General features: G+C 42.4%; 1 protein-coding gene across 4 annotated transcripts in view; it reads left to right on the top strand.

Annotated features, from left to right (window-relative positions):
- The window catches only part of TMCC1 (transmembrane and coiled-coil domain family 1), a 131,774-nt gene that overhangs the window by 103,751 nt on the left and 7,382 nt on the right, over positions 1-20,641 (top strand). For 3 of the 4 annotated variants that reach the window (XM_048488593.1, XM_048488592.1, XM_048488595.1), the window contains 2 exons: positions 7,363-8,294; positions 19,708-19,843. In XM_048488593.1, coding sequence (XP_048344550.1) covers positions 7,363-8,294; positions 19,708-19,843 — 1,068 coding nt within the window. Of the gene's footprint in view, positions 1-6,613; positions 6,734-7,362; positions 8,295-19,707; positions 19,844-20,641 lie in introns of those variants that run through there. The other variant, XM_048488594.1, reaches the window with a different exon arrangement.

The raw sequence follows: 20,641 nt of genomic DNA, 5'->3' as shown, positions 1-20,641 counted from the left end.
TTTACAACATTTGTTAGCCACCTGTCTCCCCAACTCAATGGAGCTTACAGTATAAATGAAACTAGTATAAGAACACAAAAAACAACATGAGTAAAAGAACTATTATAAAAACCCATAAATGTTGCAATTTAAAAGCTGCAACTAGGGCTGTCAATAAATAAAAATTAGATGAGTCAAATATTGTCCTAAATAAAACTTAAACATTCTGGTTGCCCTCTTATGTACCTTTTCATCTCTGCCATGTACACTTTGAGATTGCACCGAAGATCTATATTTGGGGAGGGGGGAGTGAGTGAGTAGTGACTACTTTATTTTCAATTCCTTAACTAATAATCCACATCATAGAGTTAACCTTTTTTTAGTGCCATAGCACATTGGGTAGAAATTTTCATTGAGCTGTCCCAAGTTCTCTTTCAGCTCTCAGTCACAGCAGGTTCAGATCCTGTTAACTTATACTTGAAGTTTTTTGTTATAATGCTCATCAACTTACACTGACTTACATTGAACTTCATTTACTGCACTGTAGTGTGTGGTTTTAAATAGCTTCCAAGCGTTGTCTAGGAATTTGACTCTCTTGTGTTTCCTTTTAAGTTTCATTGTAACTAGTCTTTTCATTTCTGTAAAGCTTCCTCTTTTGAAATCACAAGTTACTGTTTTGAACTTCAGGTATAACTTTCCATTGCCATGAATGCTGAACTTAATAGCACTTTGTTTACTGCTCCCAGCTGGCCCAACAACATCTACATCTTATACCAGGACTTGAGCCCAACTCACACCCAAATCCAAGATCTCAACCTCTCTGTGACCAACTGTTCCAGTACATAGTCATTTATGATGCCTGACAGTCTCGTTTCTATTACATGACTCAGGCACACTTACCCAGTCAATAAGAGGGGAGTTGGAAGTCAGCCAGTATCACAACCTACAATCTCCTTTAGTCACCTCTCTTATTTCCTTCCCTATCTCTAGATCAGCCTTAAGGGTTTAATCAAGTGGACAACAGTACACTCCCCTTTTTAAGTTACCTTGAAGCTGTGATCTCAACCCATTTCAATTCTGTTGGGGAGTTCATGCCCTTAATGGTTTCTAACTTACTTAACTCTATGCCTTGATTGACGTATTACTGTTGTTGTTGTTGTTTGTTTGTTTGTTTGTTTGTTTATTAGATTTCTATACTTCCCCTCCCTTTCTGGATGGTATAACACCTCCCCCAGCATGTACTTCACTGTCTTGCCTATAGAGCGTATGCCCACTGATTTTCTCCATTCCACCATATTTTTGAGACACCTTGTAACGGGGTCGCTTATATTCAAGGACGAGGGAGAGATATTATCCCACCACTAGCCACCAATTGTAACAGGATGGGTGGCCTACAATCAAGGTTCCCACTAAACTGACCAGTGGGGTTTCCTTTGCCACCCAAAATATCCCAGGCTAGTGTTCAGGGATCTTTTTTTTACTCTGCTGCCACCATTAAAGAGAAGGAACTAGGAATCCCAAAACTGCTGCTGGCTGCCAAATATATAAAGGATCCCACCTCACATTCACTTTTGGTCTGAGGGGAATGTCCTTCAGAGTCCCATTTACAAAAATGGAGGGAAAATTGGCTGGGATTCTAGTCTCTCAGACAGGCACTCTTCAACCTCTCACACACAAATCCAGGCTGGCATGAGGGTAACTTGAACACAACGAATAAAATTTATTTTAAAAACAAAAGAAAGGCTTCTTAAACTGGCTCAGAGAAAAACTAACGCTTGATGGTTTCAGAGAGGTTCTTTTCACTTAAAAGTTACAGAGCTTCAGATATTACTTATGTTTCACACACACACACACACACACACACACACACACACACACACACACACACACGCAGATGTCTCTTCAGGAACGATTTTGCTTTAGATCTACTAACTTTCTTCACAGACAGACACTAGTCCTTTCTGATCCACAACCCACTGAATCCACACACACAGTCTGTGCCCTGTGAGATTCTGGCATACAAAGCCTCCCTCTCTCACTCTAATCCCAAACTGGCCTCACTGCCACTTCTCCCAGGATCGGGCTTCTCCCAGACTGGTGTTACACAGGGGTAGGGCAGACTCTAGGTCTGGACAGTATTCACTGTCAAGCCTTACTGGCGCGTCACTTTGCACCAAACTCAGGGCCTCCTTTCTCTGACAAGCCTCCTCAGCTTGTAGAGTGACTGGACTTCTGTCAGCTAACACTGCTGAGACAGAATCCTTCAGTTCAGATCTGACAGACCGGTCTCTGTCAAACTCTGGCTCTTCCTGAATCTCTCTCCCAATCTTGACTCCTTCTGACCTCTGTATCAGAATCTCTTCAGAGAGAGTGTATCTACTGACAGGCTCTGCTCTGTCTATTTATACTGCCAGCACTCTGGCTCCCCATATCCCTGGTCATAGGCAACTGTGCCTTTGCTCGACCAATCAAATGGGGTCCTTAGTATAGTGGAGCCTTCTGCCTTAACTCTGGCTGTTACTAAGGCCTTTTCATTAGGCCTTTTACACACACCAGCCCTTCAGTGTGGGGCGAGTCTGTTACACACCCACTATATCTAAATTGACATTTTGTACTAAGCACTCCAACTCCCTCATCTTAGCTTAGAGGCTTTTAGCATTGGCCTATAGACACATATAACAAAGTTCCCTCTCCAACAGAGTTCACCTCTCTGGGCTCTTTGTTTCTGCCCACGGCCCTGCATTGTCATTCTATTCTCACTCCCAAGTTCTATTGTGCTTGCACCAGTATTACCACTAGTGTTTACACTATCACCCCCTTGGACTGAGCTGTCCTCAGTAAGAGGCTCCCCAATTCCTGTCAGCTTTCCCCACAGGATTAGTTTAAAAACCTGCTCTGCTACCTTCTTGATATTAAGCACCAGCTGCATGGTTCCTTCTGGGTTCAAGTAAAGCCTGTCTTTTTTGTACATGTTTGGCGTATCTCAGAAAACTCCCCAGTGTCTAACAAATCCCCTTCTCACAATACTGCTTTCTCATCCTCACATTGAGATCCCTCATTTGTGCCTGACTGGCTGTCCCTGTCTGGCTGTCCCTGTCTGTGGAACCAGCAGTGATTCTGGGAAAGGGCTTGGCCTTTCACATTCTGACTAGTAACCTATTTTTTTTTCTCCAGGGCCACACAATTACATTTCCAAGTGTGCATACTGGTGCCAGTGTGCATCGCAACTGCTGACTCCTCCCCAGCACTGTCTGTCTAAACAGGATGTGCTGTTCGCACCTGGCACAGACCCCACTCCTTATATTCCTAATAATTCATTCACCCATTACCAAAAGCCTCCTTCCCCTCCACCACAGATAAGTATCTTCAGTATAAGAGGATATTGGGCAGTCATCCAAGGAGGGGGGGTCCTGCCTAAAAGGTCCTCCTCACGTCTTCCAATCTTATAGCCCTCAATTTGGCTGACAGCAGAAAAGTGGCCAGTACCAAAGTGGGACTGTTCAAGGAGGTCCCTGAAGGTCTTATCCACGTACCTTTCTATATCCCTCAGTTTTTTCTGGTCAGTGTCCCCTAGCCTCAAGGAAATGAACCTGTTCCCTGAAAGCCAAAAGCTCCATGCATTGAGCACACACCCTCACTTACCCACTGGGCAGACAACCCCACATGTTGCACTTCCTACAAAATACTTCATAACCCCCAATTCCCTTCTGACTTTCTGCCTTCATTATGGGTTTGATTATTTAAACATGTTTTAGGGTTGAAATAGGGTGCTTGCCTGAAACAGTGCCTAATTTTAGTTCTTCTGATTCTTAGTGACCCACAGTAGTAAAAATCTTACTTATTTAATAATGCTTTGTCCTATGACATAAAAATGCAAGTACATGAAGTTCTTGGTATGTGTTTAAATGTTAACTTTCCACCATTTGGTGATGGTAGATTAATTCATTTCTTCATTAGTTGTTTTTTATACTGGTTCCAATATTCAATTATGTGGAGATTTTAAAAGCAGTAATGGAATTACAAGAAATTAGGGAGAAGCTAAGTTAGGGTTAGAGGTTAGCTTTTTGTTATGGTGACTACTACCAGGATTATCCCATATTTATTTAGTATAAGATGTTTTGTTGTGACCTTAATAATATTACAAGAAACTGATGAGCTTATGATTAGGTTTTAATTAAATTATTGGTTGTTAAAATGCAAACCCCTGAAGGCTGAAAAATAAGTGGATCCTAAATTTTGGGGCTGGTTAGAGCCAAAGAAAAATGTTAGGGGCTGATTTGAGATGATATTGCTGGTGTGTTGCAAAATCTTTGTGAAATAATGTGAAAAGAAAAAAAATACGAATTTCCAAACTGTGAAGGGTACCATAATTACAAATTCAGCATAAAGAGAAATGGCCAAGATGCAGAGTTAAACTGGACAGAACTTGTTTGGGGAAGGAAGAAAAACCATTCACATTTAAACCAGGGTGTGGAAATCTGTTTTGCTGACCAAAAACCGAATGTTCAGGGAAGGGGACCTAAATTGTCCTTTGCCTGGTCTTAGTATGTTTCATTGCTTTTATTTTTGTTCCAGTCCAGTTCACTTCCACTTTTGGAACTGAGCTGGGAATATAATCCTTAAAGTGACCAAATGCAGTGAGTTAAGGCAAAAGAGGTAGGTAAGTTTTGCTCTCTTTGCCCCTGTATTTTTAAAGGGGAGAACGGGGTTAGAAACACACATGGATTCCCCCTTGTCACATCTAGCTTGTCCCAAAGAAAAGTGTTAAAGAGCCTATGCAAATAGTGTACAACTTGTAAACACGTAACACAGGGCTTGAGTGAGGGGGAACTGCGCCTGGGCACATGTGCACCCTGCGCCCCTGCCATGCCACCGGAATGCCCCCGCCATGCCCTCACACCAGTGCATGCCCGTAGTGTCGTGCGCACACACACCGGCCCCCTTAACGCTCTGCCGCTGACGTAACATTGTTATAAGTCATTTGCCCTTAAAGGCAAAACTGCTCTTCAGGCCAGTTTTCCAGTATCTTGCTGCTTTCTGTGAGTGCACCACGCCCACTTAAGCACAGTGTCGCTTTCTTCACTAGTTTATCGTGTCTGCCCACACAAGTTTTGGAATATATCTGGAGCGTAACTAAGAGTGCCAAGGTTTCAGACTAAATTAGAGTTCATCTTACCACTTACCAAAATCATTTCCAGTGTGCGTTGTTTGAAAAGTGATTTACTCATAATCCTGTTTACTCATGGCACTGTGCTGTGTATGTTTATTTCCTGAGTAAGAGAGAATGAACAAGATGACACACAGGATGAGTGTAAAACTTTAATTAAACTGTGCTTGAAGTCCACATTGAAAGCAAATGGAATCGTAACTTTGTGTTTGCCATTTGAGGAACTATATTGCACGATTCCTATTATAACCATATCTAGCAGTTCTTAGGACATGGTTCAAAGTGATTGAAGAGTTGTACTCTGATCATTCTTAAACTGAGTGATGAAACTGTTAGCTGACAGAGAGCAACACTTTAGAGCCATTTGTCCTGCAAAGTACGGTCAGTCCTTCCTCTCTAGCTGGCTGCCTTGGTGAATGGACCGCCTAACGTTCCTCGAAGCCTGGATAACCCAGGCAAGCCTGAACTCGTGGGATCTCAGAAACTAAAGCCATTCCTCTTTTTTTCTCAATGCTGTCACAAACAAGCTGTCAGTAAAACCCCCAGGTGGTTTCCATGCTCACCACTGCAGAGGCCTGTGGAAATGAATCTTCAGAGTACTCTTCCGTAAGAACATAGGAGTGGACAGATTGTAAAGCACATGTTTGATGCATCAGTTTATGCTGCATCATTTCATTGATGATCAGGCAGCCTTCCAGTGTTTGGGTTTACAGTAGAGACCAATTTAACTTAAAATCCCAGCAAGCCAGATCTAGAGGGGCGTGAGGCCAATCAAGATCTTCCCGTCCGCAGGATAGCGCCATTGCTGGGGCCTTAATTTGTGCTAAGCCTAAAATTAAACATGCAGATGCACACATATATTTGTTTATTTTCTGTTTTAATTGAGGGAGGGAGGTTGCTGACCCTCTTCCTTTTCAGCATCTCCCTAAAAATTAAACACACTTTAGTGATATGCGCTTCTAAACAGTATCTGTGTATGTCTGCCTGGCTGCTTATTTGAATCCTGGGTCAGACTGGAGCTGGAAAACTCTCTGGAAGCTTTAAAAGAATCTAGCTGTGACGTAAATAACTATCTCCATTCACAGAGAGGGGAGTTTAAATGTATAGACGTGTCCCTTTCTGCCCTCACCTTGAATGCCTTCTTTGGCATAGAAAATGTTTTGGTTCTCACTCCTGCATGTTAGTAGGACAAGGCTCAAGTTCCATTTGTTGGCAAGTCCTTGTGGTTTTCTTTTTTTCCCTTTGGACTGCTGCTTGAAGGGAGGGGAGGGAGAGAGAGAGAGAGAGAGAGAGAGAGAGCGTGCTTGTGTCATTATGCCGGCTGTACCTCTGATGATGTCATGTTGCTATTTTTCATACACGTGTTCAAGGCCGGCTAATAGGTTCCTGGTTTGGGGAGGAGCTGCTGAGTAATTAAATGATTCATTGGTTTCTGTCTTCAGCTGCCTTCCTTGAGACTTTGTTTTACAGCATTCAGGGAGTGTGTTTGTAAGTATATGGATTAAATTTCAACAGAGCGATGGTAGGCATGTTTCTTTTGTTCAAGACATGCATTGGGAACAGCTTTTACGTCTCAGAAAAGCCAAGGTAGGCTACGGAGGGGAGGAAACTTTCTTCCTTTACTGCAAAAGGGAAGGTTGGAAGACTTAGGAGGGGAATAGAGATTAAGGTTTTAACTCTTGAATGTATTGATTAAGAATATCCCATTTGTCAAAGGTTAAGTATTAATTTGATTATTACTTGATGGTTACCAGTATACATGGGTGTAAGGACTGCATTCAAAGTATATTCTTGTTTTGATACAGTTTCAGTATCTCTTGCTTCTGTAGATTGAGTGTACTTCATGTCCAGTGGTGTGTGTTTTGGACATAAGTAATGGGGAAAACTGATAGAGGTTATATGCAAGTCTGACATCCTTCATTCATATCCATATCTCACATTATTAAATACAAATAATAAACTCATTCTTTTTCTCACCACCTCCTGCACCTCTTGTGCCAGCATATTATTTCTGGAGTACCCCACTTTAGCGCTGGTTTAATAAGCCAGGCCGAGTATGGAGTAAAGGATGGGCTTATTTTCCCATAAAATTGAAGAGTAAGGCCTCTAACAAATGAGACTTTTTTACTTTCTAACGGAAGCTGTGAAACCTTGCTGTTTTCATTTGTGTGGTCAAGATATTTTATTCTAATTTATTCCCTCACCTCTTTCTCCAGATCGAACGGTTAGATGTCAGCAGCCTCGCACAAACGTCCAGTGCAGTGGCCTCCAGCACAGACTGCAGCCTCAACGCGGACTCTGTTGATGGAACACCAGATCCTCAGCGCACAAAAGTGGCCATCACCCACCTGCAGCAGAAGATACTGAAGCTGACGGAGCAAATCAAAATAGAGCAAACGGCTCGTGACGACAATGTGGCAGAGTACCTGAAGTTAGCTAACAATGCTGACAAGCAGCAGAGCGCTCGGATCAAGCAGGTGTTTGAGAAGAAGAACCAGAAGTCAGCCCAGACGATCCTCCAGCTGCAGAAAAAGTTAGAGCACTACCATCGGAAGTTGCGAGAGATTGAACAAAATGGCATCCCTCGACAGCCAAAAGATGTCTTGAGGGATATGCATCAGGGACTGAAGGATGTGGGGGCAAGAGTCACTGGCTTCAGTGAAGGAGTGGTAGACAGCGTTAAGGGTGGACTTTCCAGTTTCTCCCAGGCAACGCATTCAGCAGCAGGAGCTGTTGTATCCAAACCTCGGGAGATCGCCTCACTCATTAGGAACAAGTTTGGAAGTGCAGACAATATAGCTAACCTGAAGGACTCTTTGGAAGAAGGTCAAGACGATGGGACGGTGGGAAAGACTTTAGGTGTTCATAACTTTCAATCGAGCCCCAAATATGGCAGTGAGGAAGATTGTTCCAGTGCCACCTCGGGCTCTGTGGGAGCCAATAGCACCACGGGGGTCCCCATGGGAGCGCCAAGCTCCAAAACAAACACTCTGGATATGCAGAGCTCAGGGTTTGATGCAATACTCCATGAGATTCAAGAGATCAGAGAGAATCAAGGGCGGCTGGAAGAATCCTTTGAGACCCTCAAGGCTCTCTATCAGAGGGATTATTCCTTGATAATGCAAGCTTTGCAGGAAGAAAGATACAGGTAAGCATCTAACAGAGTGCTCTTTCACTGTTACTGCTAATCTGTGAGGGCAAATGCAGAGCTATCTAGGCACATTCACAAAACTCTGCCAAATTTGCTTATCTCAAGCCGCATCCTTTCAGCTAATTCAAAGGACACTGGTATACCCATGACCTTTTACTTCGGTTCCTTCCCTTCCTGTCCTGCTTCACCTCTCTTTATTTGGCATCTGTCATAGCGCATCCATCATGAGTCCATGTTCCAATTTAGAACAGTAATTAGTGCTGTCAATATTATTTCCTGGCCAATCCCATAGTTCTTGATGGAGGAGAGATGTTTGAGCCAGAACCTATCAGTTGGCATCTGTTCACCCAAGCATAAATGAACAGCGTTTAGTTAACTGACCAACATGAGTTCAGATATTCTGTTTGCTCTACATATGGTGTCTCGATGTTAAGCCCATTGAGCTAATACTGATGAGATTTGGCTGCTTCTTTGTAATTTGCTGGCCTGAATGGGTGAAGCAAAGGAAGTGTACATTTTCCAGCCCCTTGCTTGGATGGTAACTTTTGTCATTGGCCTGCAATGTGATCCTCCACTCTGGAATGTAAAGGACAGTAGCCCCTAAGGAACAGAGGTGGATGCTGTAAGTAGGCTAGAGCATAGCCTTTTAAAAAGGCAATCCTTAATATGTGTGCGGCTGGAAAAGTCTTAACCATTCTTGCTCTGACATAAGCCCCATCATTCTGAATGCATTTAAACATGTGGGGGATTCACATATTGAAATTTATTAGGACGCTTCTGTGTGGTAAACACAGTTATTTATCACAGCATTGGCCAGAGTCTCTGCTTCTCTCTCCATTGCAACTGTGTCTCCTGTACTCTATAAAACCAATTTTTATTTGAATTCAGTAAGGTTACCAGGAATCATTCTGTGGGAATTACATATTAACACCGTACCAAAACCCATCTCATATAAACATTTGTGAGACGTCGTGTAAATGTGCTGCAAACATTGTGCAGCCTATAAGCAATAATTTTGCTCTCAGCAGATTTGTTTGAGTTGGCAGTGTGTTTCGTAGGGATACTTCCGTTCTCTTGCAGACCTTAGAATCGGGTGAGAGAAGACTTTTGTCAGTAACTGGAACCAAGAGCAAAGGGGAGAGCAAACATGAGGGAAATTAGGTGGTTGTGGAGAAGTTCCTCTTGGTGACTGAAGGAAGTGGTTATCTTTCCGTTTCTGAATCTTTTCCACAAACTATTGAAACATTTGAAGTAATCCTATGTTGTTAGGTCATTGGTGCATCTAGTCCAGTGCTGACTTTTCCTGGCATGTGTCCTTCAGGAGTTCAAACAGAGTTTGCTTTCACATCCTGCACGTGAGCTCCCAAAAGCACCTGGTGGGCCATTGCGAGTAGCAGAGTGCTGGACTAGATGGACTCTGGTCTGATCCAGCAGGCTAGTTCTGATGTTCTTAGTTTTTTCTGCTCTTCTTCTGGGATACGTTTAATTACAGAGGCAGTGGTCTGAATGGGAGACTTCCTGCATTCTGTGTTCACCTCCACTGAGCTGTACTGTCTTCACTTTATCTGTTTTTCCCCAGCAACCTTATAACTAGACCAGGGGCTGCGGGAGCTTTTTTAAACATGTTTTGAATTTCACTTGCCTGTCAAAGATACATCTATTATTTAAATAGCATAGCTCCCCATCTCAGAGAACTCTGAGAACTGTACTTTTGCAAGGCTGGTGAGAATTCTGCTGAATCTTTGGCCGCTTCACAAAATAACTGTTCTCCGTGGCTTTTTAAGGAGAGGAGATAATGTGCTAGTAAAATCAGTTTTAGGTTTGTCTTTCAGACACACAGAACTGCATTACAAGGAGGACTGGGATGCCTTCTACTCCATAGGCTACTGATCACCTTTGCTGCTAAAGAACATGATAGAAAATATTACTTCTTATCAAAGAACAATGTGGATCATTTTTCCTGCTTCCCTTCCTCAATAAGCTTGCCACTTGATCAAAGAAAGCTGTCGTTCATAAGCAAAATCTGCCTTCTGAAAGTATTAATTAAAGGGGGGGGGGGTCTGAACTATTGCTAGATGGGTTAATGGGTAGTGTAGGTTGTTACTTTCCCTAATGCTGCCTCTCTGGTGAAAAGCAGATTTCATGCTGTTCTTAGTTTCTTTAGCACAGCTGTGTGAGGGCTCTGTTTTATGGCACATTTCTAGAGAAACACTCCAAGAAAAAAACAAAAGAGTACTGGAAGGAAAACTGAAGGGTGTTAAGCAAGGATTCACCTTTGTATGGAGCTTAGTAAAGCTCATGTTAAAATATCTGCGACGAACTACTAAGCTTTTCCCCAATTCCCTCCGAAGAGTGGAAGCCAGGGTTAACAAAAAATGAGGCAGACTCTGCTGAAAGCTACCAGTGAAATCAGTGTCTGAACTATGTATGTTTTATTGGACTGGAACTGACTGCGATTGTTCCATAAGGTTTCACCAGGTTTCTAAGGCTTTCACTTCCTGATCCTGAGCTTCCTTTTCTTAACTAGAGTTCTTGACCTTTCCCTGGTTTCTGTTTGTCATTCTCTTTTCATCTGCAGCCTGCCTTTTAGCTGCTTTTATTTTCGCAGGGACTGGGCGTTGCTGGAGCTGCCTCTCCTGTTCTTCTGACTCTTCCCCTCCTCAGGACTATTTAAGGACAGCATGATTCCTCCAAGGCACTCCCTGTACTATAGAGCTGCTAGTTGGTAGGCAGTCCTGGCTTTTCCCAAAGCCGCTTCTGTCTATTGGATAGTTGGCGTGGCCTCATAGCCGAGACAGATGAGCTGCTCCTCCCAGCTCTCTCCTCCTCCCTGGCTTCTCAGCTCTATCTCTGTTTGTTTTTGCAGTCTCTGTTTGATCAGCTAGAGCTGAGGTTCCCAACCTTTTTTCACTCACAACCCCCTTGGTAACCCTTTCTCCTAAAATTCTACCCCTAAACATTAGCAAACTCGTTACATTTTTTTCCACATACCCCAAATGCTGTGGCACATACTCCAAGTTGGGAACCACTGAGCCAGACGAAACTACAAAACAAGCTGCTGCTTATCAATGTTTAGACTGTGGCAGATGTGTTTTTGGTTTGTTGGTTTGTTCTTTGGTAGGTAGGGACTTTCTATGCTGTGGGAGTTCCTGCTGCAGGTCATGGCCCAATTAAAAAAAAGCTTCTAACACACAGTGAAACAGTTCACATACCTAAGGTACACTCCAATTATGTGCTCATAACCAATGCCATGCTTCAGGGTCTCCTAAAATCATAGAATACTAGAGTTGGAAGAGACCCCAAGGGCCATCAAGTCCAACCCCCGGTCAGGCAGGAACATACAATCAAAGCACTCCTGATAGATGATCATCCAGCTTCTATTTAAAAACCTCCAAAGAAGGAGACTCCACCACTCTCAGAGGCAGTGAATTCTACTGTCGAACAGCCCTGACAGTCAGAAAGTTCATCCTAATGTTTAGGTGGAATCTCTTTTCCTGCAGCTTGAATCCATTTCTCCGTGTCCTTGTCTCTGAGGCAGCAGAAAGCAAGCTTGCTCCCTCTTCGACATGACATCCCTTCAGATATTCAAACATAGCTATCGTGTCCCCCCTTAACCTTCACTTCTCCAGACTAAACATCCCCAGCTCCCTAAATCTCTCTTCATAGGGCATGGATTCCAGACCTTTTACCATTTTGGTTGCCCTCCTCTGTACATGATGTTCCGTTCATGATGTTCCGTACATGATGTTCAGCTGTAATCTTGCTTTCTGTTTTAATCGTTCTCAGTAGTTGTTTCCAGTCTTCACTACTATCTGCCAGTAATGTGGTATAATCTGCATACATCAAATTGTTAATGTTCCTTCCACCAATTTTCATCCATCTTCCTCCAAATCTCATCCAGCTTTCTTTATGATATGTTCTGCATATAGATTGAAGAGAAAATAGATACTTGTCTGGCCCCTTTGCCAACTAGAAACCATTTTGTTTCTTTATATTATGTCCTAACAGTGGTCCCTTGTCCAGAGGACAGGTTGTGCATCAAAACAATCATATACTGTGGCACACCCTTTTTCTTTAAAACCAGCCATAGCATTTCATGATCCACCCTTTTCCTGTAACTGCTGAGGCTCTTTAGCCTCTCCTGTCATTTTTCTGCAGTCTTTCCCGGACCCTGGAAGTCTCTGCTCCTGCTGGTAAGGCCAAAGGCAGGGCTGCCAGTTGTGGGGTGCTCCAGGGCCTGTGACAAGGAGAGAGGTGGAACAGGTTGCCTGGTGCTAGCAGGCAGCCCCGTCCCTGGACATTATATGCTACCTGTACATTAACTTAAGGAATAGCACTGTTATTAGCATCTGTTTTAAACTGTGTCAATCAAAATAGTCATTCAGTAGGACTAAGAAACTATAATTTTACTACCTTTAAGTGTGCTGAAAGAGAGTGAATGATGGGTTTTGGAGAGGAACTAAAATCAGAACACTTTAGGAAGCTAAAAAATGGGGTGGTGGCAGTAACCCCCCCCCCCCCCAAATGTAACCATTGAGAGCAGATAATAGCACATAGAAGAGTCTCTACTTTTGTGGGGGAAAACTGAGCAGCGATTAGAGCCCTAGCCTTCCTCTTAAAGTACTCAAACTGCCCCATGAAGATAGTTCATGTGCTCTTCCTCATGTTGGTAGAAAATATCCCTGGCAATGAGGCATTGTGCAGGTGCTGGAGTTAATTGAGATTGCTCTTGATATGAGGTAATCACATGCTGTCAGTGCCTGCTGCCTGTGGATGAGTACAAACACAAGGAACCATGTGGGGGAAAATGCTGAGAAGGCCATTCAAGAGGACACGGTGCTGGCCTTCTCAAGATCATCACACCCATAGGTTTTCTGGAGCTGGCAATTTTGAATGGAGATTACTTTTACCACTCAAATAAACCCAGGTGGATGGAGAATTCGCCCACCGCAAAAGAGCCTGTGGTAGAGACTGAGCAGTTTCAGCCTCCTGTTGATGTAATGCCTTGAGGCCAAGAATCCTGCATTTTTTGAGACCCATTCATCACATCCTTCGAGTACTTGATAGAGCAATGGTTCTCAACCTTCCTAATGCTGCGACCCTTTAATGCAGTTCCTCATGTTGTGATGACCCCCAACCCTATTTATCCATTTTACAGATGGACAGCACCGATGCAGAGAGTCTTAGGCGACCCCTGTGAAAGGGTCATTCAACCCCCAAAGGGGTCCCGACCCCCAAGTTGAGAACCACTGTGATAGAGGGTGGCTAATTGTTCTCAGGTAGTAGGAGATTTTTCTACACTTATTATTGCTGACACACACACACACACACACACACACACACACACACACACACACACACACACCGATTTCAATTTGTTAATTGTAAGAACCTAGTGATCACTGGCCCTCAGTCTCCTCCTACAGTAAATGGGTTATATTTCTTCTGAAAGATACTTTAGTTTTGGTTACTTTTTAATGAAACACTGTCCAAAGCTGGGGAATAGCTGCCAAGAATGCCTCTACTTACAGTTAACAGTTCTTAGATGACTGTCGATTGTACTACAGCCTAACTAGAATTTATGCTGGAACTGTATTTGATTATTTAGGAACAGTACCTTATATTTTATTGAAAGGCTGTAGGAAAAACATTTACATTCTGAAGGAGTGATGGCCTCCCCATCTAGAGAGCCAGCCTCCCATCAACAGAAGTAGCAAGCCTCTGAAGGCCAGTTCTGGGAGGCATCAGGAGGGCCTCAGTCTCTGAGCACTATAGTGGAACCTCGGTTTTCATTGGTAATCCGTCCAAAAAGAATAGATGAAAACCGAAACCAATGTAAATCCAATTAATCTGCTCTAGGCACTCCAAAAAACATACCAAAAACACATTTTTGGTGAATAAACATAGTGTTGAATGCTGAAAACAGTAACAAACAATAACACTAGGACCAGCTTCAGAGCCAGTGGACCAATGTTGCACCAGAAAGCTGTCCAAAGAGGTCTGTTTCTGACGCTTCTTTAAGATTTGTCTGAAATGGGGCAAGACATTGTCATTAAACAAGTTGTAGACATGGCCTGCAACAGCTTTGTCTGGGTGATTTTTCTCCACAAACCCCTGAACCTTACTGCAAATCGATGAAAACCGAGGCAAATCGATGAAAACCGAGACAAATTTTTCACTGAAAAAATAGATGAAAACCGAAGGCAATGAAAACCGAAGGCAATGAAAACCAAGGTTCCACTGTATTTGTTTGACCCTCCCAGGCAAGTGGCTTTCTGCTCTGTTAAACAGGATGCTGGACTAGATCAGCTGCTAGTCTGACCCAGCAGGCTGTTCTTATGTTCATGGTACTGTGGACCATCTGTACCCTCCCAAAAGCCATGACTACAGCAGAATGTGATTACAGTCTAACAATGTTAAATAGCTCTGGTAGAGTAAGATTAGAATTGATGAGGTTTTTCATTCATGTGCGTTATTATAGGTGGTTTTGTTTCTTCCACCATGCTCATGTGTGAACTGTGTCACCACGCTCATGTGTGAACTGTGGCAATTCAGCTACATTTTGCTGGATCCAAACCTGAATTAAACCGGTTCTCTCCCACCCACCCTTCTTCAGACTATACAGGTAAACAAAAACCTTTGAATTCCAGCTTGAATACATCATCTGCATCTGCGCTCCATCAGTGTTTTGATCATCAAGACCTGAATTAATCCCTTGCACCTTCAGCAGTGTTGGCAGCATGAGCAGCAGTTTGAAAGAAGGCCTCATCAATGCTGTAATTACCATTACCTTGACCATGATGAGAGTTTGCCAGGCAAGCAAAGGGAGATGCATGAAATTTTCCAGTCCCAGCCGCACACACACATCCCCCCCCCCCTCTCTCTCACACACACACACACCCGAAAAAGCAGTCAAGGAAAGGACATCCTTCACATCTGCCACTGGATCCCTCTTAGTTTCCTTCCATCCCAAGTTGGAAGCTGAATAGAGATGGAAGCAAAAGGGTGCACCAGAACCTGAAGAAATAATCCATGCTCAAGTGGTCAGATCTGTTTTCTGCCCTGCTGATCTGTGGAGAGGAAACTAGGCGAGGCGGGATAAGGCTGAAGCACAAATGACTTGAAATAGTCTATGCTGGTTGAGGGGCTCTGAGCCACCACTTTCCTCTCCTTTCTCTCCCTGACTTGTCTGTCTTGCTGCAGTAGAAAGAAGGAGAAAGAAAGCGTTGCCTCCCCTTTTTCAGCATTGCAATCTCAACCGAGTTCAGTGTAATGATAGAAACTTCTGAACAGATTAACTTTTAACAAAGAAAATAAAATATCTGGCTGTCTCTGATGTAAAAATATGACATGAATTCAATGCTACAAAGGATAGTGAGTGTTATTTGCGCTGAGTAAATGTTCTGCGACTGTCCTTCTAGTAAGAGATAAATACAATTTGGGGTTTTTTAAATTTCATAGTATGTAGGAACAGTTTCAATACAAAGAAATTAAAAAGATTGCCAATATAGATAGGTACGTTTATCTATCCTATGGACCCCCAATTTGATCTGCCTCAAGTATTAATTCCAAGAAATATACTTATTGGTCTTCAATAACAAAATCAAAATTTATCTTACTGATAAATTGATAAACATCTCACTTTTTTCTATCAAATCTTAATTTTAAAATTTGTTACGCTTCCAAACCACTTGTCATACGTTCATTTTTTCTCATTTATATATTTCCAGTTACCCAAAAATGTATTCAAGTCCTTCTCTTTAAGCAACAAAATAAGCTTAGCCATTTCTGCTAATTGTAATATCTTCACCCACCATAGTAAACCTCAAGTATCTCTTGAACAACCATATGATTTTGAAATGTGTGGCCTAATCTGTCTGTCTCAAGTTTTATCCCACCCTTCCTCCAAGAAACTTAAGGCAGCTTACATGGTTCTCCTGTCCTCCTACATTTCACAACATTTCTGTGAGGTAAGACTGAGGGAGATTAGCAGGCCAAGTTCACCCAGTGAGCTTCATGGCTGGACAGGAACTTGAACCCAGATCTTCCCAGATCTAGATCATTACCACAGTGGCTATGGAGTTTTCCCCTATTTATTCTGTACCATCTCAGAGACAGCTTTTTGTGTATTAACTTTATATGTTCAAGAGTTAGGATTTGGAAAATGCATGTACTATTGAGCCCCTTCAGAACCTAAACCCTACTATTGTGAGAACAGCATTTTCAGCACATAATATAGTGTTACATAACTGGGTATGCATTTAGTCACTTCTTTCATTTTGTGCAAATCCAAATTCCCAATTATGATCGTCATGAATCGTCAAACAACACATAAGTGCCAGTGTAGTGTAGTGGCTAAGAGTAGATGGTCTCTAATCTGGTGAACTGGGTTTGTTTTCCCACTCCTTCACATGAAGCCTGTTGGGTGATTTGGGGTGGTCACAGTTCTCTCAGAACCCTCTCCACCCATGTGGAGGCAGGCAATGGCAAACCACCTCCGAATGTCTCTTGCCTTGAAAACCTTACAAGGTCACCATAAATCAGCTGTGACTTGATGGCTCTTTCCACCACTACCACATAAAAATTAATGTTCCAATATTCACATAAGAAACCATCATAAGAAAAGAAGAGGTACATACTAATGAGGCATTTTAGTAGTCGGAGTATCTATTAAATATATAGAATCTAATTAGTACTGTTGAAGATTAAGCAGTCATATTTTTTCCTTTTGGAACATCTCATTTAATTCGCAGAAGACAAGTTATAACTTTTCGTGGCTAGCTTTTCTTTTTTTCTTCCCAAAACTTAAGAAAGGATTTTCAAACTGCTTCAAATGTTTTGTTTCATTTGTTTCCCATCCGTCAATCTAGCCATTTCTGTAAGCTTTGAGGATCTAGCAAACGTACACATTTTATTTGCCCATACCTTAACAGATGCAGTTTTAGAACTTTGCCATTATTAAGATACAATTATTTTTGAGGCATGTAATTAAAACTGATACTATATTATAGTATCTAGAGGCAACATGCTCATTGCTACAGATTTGCTATGTAAATCTTAAGTCACTCTTCCCTTCACATGGCTTAATCTTAGTCATTAGTAAAGTGTGTGCATAGCTATATTATTGTTTCTTTTGTAATTATAGAAATGTAAGTAATGTTTCCTTGGTTATTAAGCCCTGAAACAATCTACTTACATGGCTAGATCAGTGTAAATAAATTCAGTCTGGCAAGCCAAGTTATTCATGATGGTTAAAAGATGAAATATACTCACCTGACCTTTCATGAGTTATGGCCACTCCATCATATTCTTATAGCCCCATCCACAGGCTGGCTGGCTGGCTGTGGCGCTATGGCTGCTCTGCCCTGCCGCTCCTGGCAGTGCCACCGCTGAAACTCTATTGCCCCACACCCACCTTATGCCGCAAGCTTGAGGTCCCATATGTCAAGACTTCCAGCCGCCAGCATAATGCAGCAACTGGCCAGGAGGAAGCCAACTAATGTAGGCTCCTCCCTGGCCATGTTCCCAGCCCATCCTCATTATGCCAGCAGCAATGGCCCCGTTACGTTGTTGTGGCATCCAGTGCCACACTCCAGCACCCCGGGGGGGTGGGGGGTACAGCAACGCCAATGGAGCTCTTAGCCTGCCTGTGAAAGTGGTATATTTTTAATTACTGTAGTTTCCATTCTTAATGACACTGGCAGACATAGGTAGGTAGGTAGGTAGGTAGGTAGGTAGGTAGGTAGGTAGGTAGGTAGGTAGGTAGGTAGGTAGGTAGGTAGGTAGGTAGGTAGGTAGGTAGGTAGGTAGGTAGGTAGGTAGGTATTCATTCATTATTAGATTTATCTTTAACCTGTCCTTTTAAAATATAAATCAATTATTTCCAGTTTAATTGCTACGAGATTGCTTTTAGATGAGGATGATAAAGATTTTGGCTCATTTAGATTTGGCAGTAAACCATAGTTTAAACAAACAGTGGCTTATAAAACTGGCTTATTGTAATGCGTAAATGCCAACGACCTAACAAACTGTGGTTTGTTGATAGGTGCTAACCTAGGCTTGTATATGGCCTGTTAATTGCTGTTAATACTAAAAGTGGGTAGTGATGCCTGAATGCAGCAATCACAGCTCATTCAATAGTATAGCACTGTTCAGCCTCCTGCATACATACCACACCATGGAACAAGAGAAACCTTGATCTCGTGGAGCTCAGCTCCACGAGGTTTTCTCAGGATTATCCTACTCTTTCCCTACTCTCTGCATTCGCTTCTCCCTCCTTTTCCAGTGAAGACTCACCAACCATCCTCTGCTCAGGAGAAATTTAAAATGTAGCATAACAAAAGATCTTGCTTACTCACATATTTCTATTTGGGTTTCCAATATGCACAATATGGATTGCTCCACAGAAAATGGCCTAAATCAAAATCAATTTACCCCCAAAAAAGAATTCCCCCTATTGTATTCCAAGAGAGAGAATGAATGAATGGCCGTATTTATTATATTTATCTTACATGCTGTCATCTGGGAGATAGGAGAAAATATAAGATGAAAATAAGGGGGGCATACTCCTTACTTAAAAGAAGAAAGTATGTTATTTGGACAAAGTTCATTTCATACAATCACAATAGGACTAGAAGCATCTAGATAGACTTTATAATACAGACCATGACCACAAAACCCTGAAATCACACACACTCAGGTTACAATATAGATTTTATGTGTTTATTTAAAATACCATATATATACCACTTATTTGAAAAGAGCACATTTAAACAAACACATCTTTGAAAATATTGTGTCTGTAGGATGCACAGGTTGACTTGCCTAAAAATCTTCATACTATACATTCTGTGAGGAGAAATCTTGGCTTCGAAATCATTTAATTTAAGAAAATATTTCATTGGAGTATTTTTTCAGTACTCCATAAAATTTCGAATTTTAAAGGTGGAATTAAAAAAAAACATATTTGCCATTTTTTTCAAATATTACCAAGTTTTCCCTTCTTAGTTTTTTACATCTCTCCCTAGGCTTCCCCACTTTCTTCCTCCTCCTTTCAGCCAAACATTAGCAAGCAAACCAGAAACATTGTCAGATTTGCCAGCTGCTTGACAATGAAAAGTGGCTCAGGGATAGCATCCAAAATTCTCTGTAGAGGCAGGAAAGGAAACAAACTGCAGACGAACTCAGATTTACAACCCAACTGGTCTGTTACCTATGTCTGGGAGATAAACCAGGGTATGTGCAAAACTGAGGGTAAAGCAAGCCAGTGTTTATTGTGACGTCTGAGTCCAGCTTGGGTTCTTGAAGCAGGTTTAATTTTTACAGTTGTCACTTCACAGGAGGAATGTGTCTGGTTCTTAGGACTGTTGGTACTTTCCCTAAAGCAAATACAATTTTTTGTGTGTTCTAGATGTGAACGGTTAGAAGAACAGCTGAATGACCTGACTGAGCTCCACCAGAATGAGATCCTCAATTTAAAGCAGGAATTGGCCAGCATGGAGGAAAAAATAGCTTACCAGTCCTACGAGCGAGCCAGAGACATTCAGGTTGGTGGAAGGAAGAAGACCCCCCCACACACACACACAAACACACACCCTTCGAACATTTTCCTTCAAATACTGGGATGATTAAATTTGTGCATGTTGATTCCTCTGATATCAATGGGATTGGATTATTTTGCTCTAAAGCTGTGCCTTTGGATGCGGAATGGGATAGTACAACCCAATCTCGTAAGCTGAGCAGGATCAGTACTTGCATGGGAGACCACCAAAGAAGACTTTGCAGGGGAAGGCAACAGCAAACCACCTCTGCTGCTCACTTGCCTTTGAAAATCCTATGGGGTGGTTGTGAGTCAAGTGTGATTTAATGGCACTTTCTACCCACACAGAGCCCTGACTTCCTTTTGGCTGTGTTTTTCATAAACTGTGAACCCTGCTCTGAAACAAACCACTGACATGATTCAGATTTAATGGCATACCAGGACTTATTGTTAATTAAATTAGCCTCCAGATCGTGAGGCTCACATGCTCTCTCACTTCCTTCCTTCCTCAGTAATGAAATCTGCCACTTTTACTGCAAGATAGTAGTTTGTTATACATCTCTGGCTTGTCCTCAAATCTGGATTTAATCTAGTATTTGGAATCCTGTTCAGAAGGAAAGAGTCTATGACAGGGGTGTCCAACTCTGGTGCTTCAGGTGTTCATGTACTACAATTCCCATCAGCCCCTGATTACAGTTGGCCATGCCAGCAGGGGCTGATGGGAATTGTAGTCCATGAACATCTGACGTGCCAGAATTGGACACCCCTGGTCTGTGGCATTGACATAATGACAAACAGTGGCTTT

The sequence above is a fragment of the Sphaerodactylus townsendi genome, linkage group LG03 (genome assembly GCF_021028975.2).
Source record: "Sphaerodactylus townsendi isolate TG3544 linkage group LG03, MPM_Stown_v2.3, whole genome shotgun sequence".
NCBI classification, from domain to species: Eukaryota; Metazoa; Chordata; class Lepidosauria; order Squamata; family Sphaerodactylidae; genus Sphaerodactylus; species Sphaerodactylus townsendi.
This window is presented reverse-complemented; position numbering and strand designations above follow the sequence as displayed.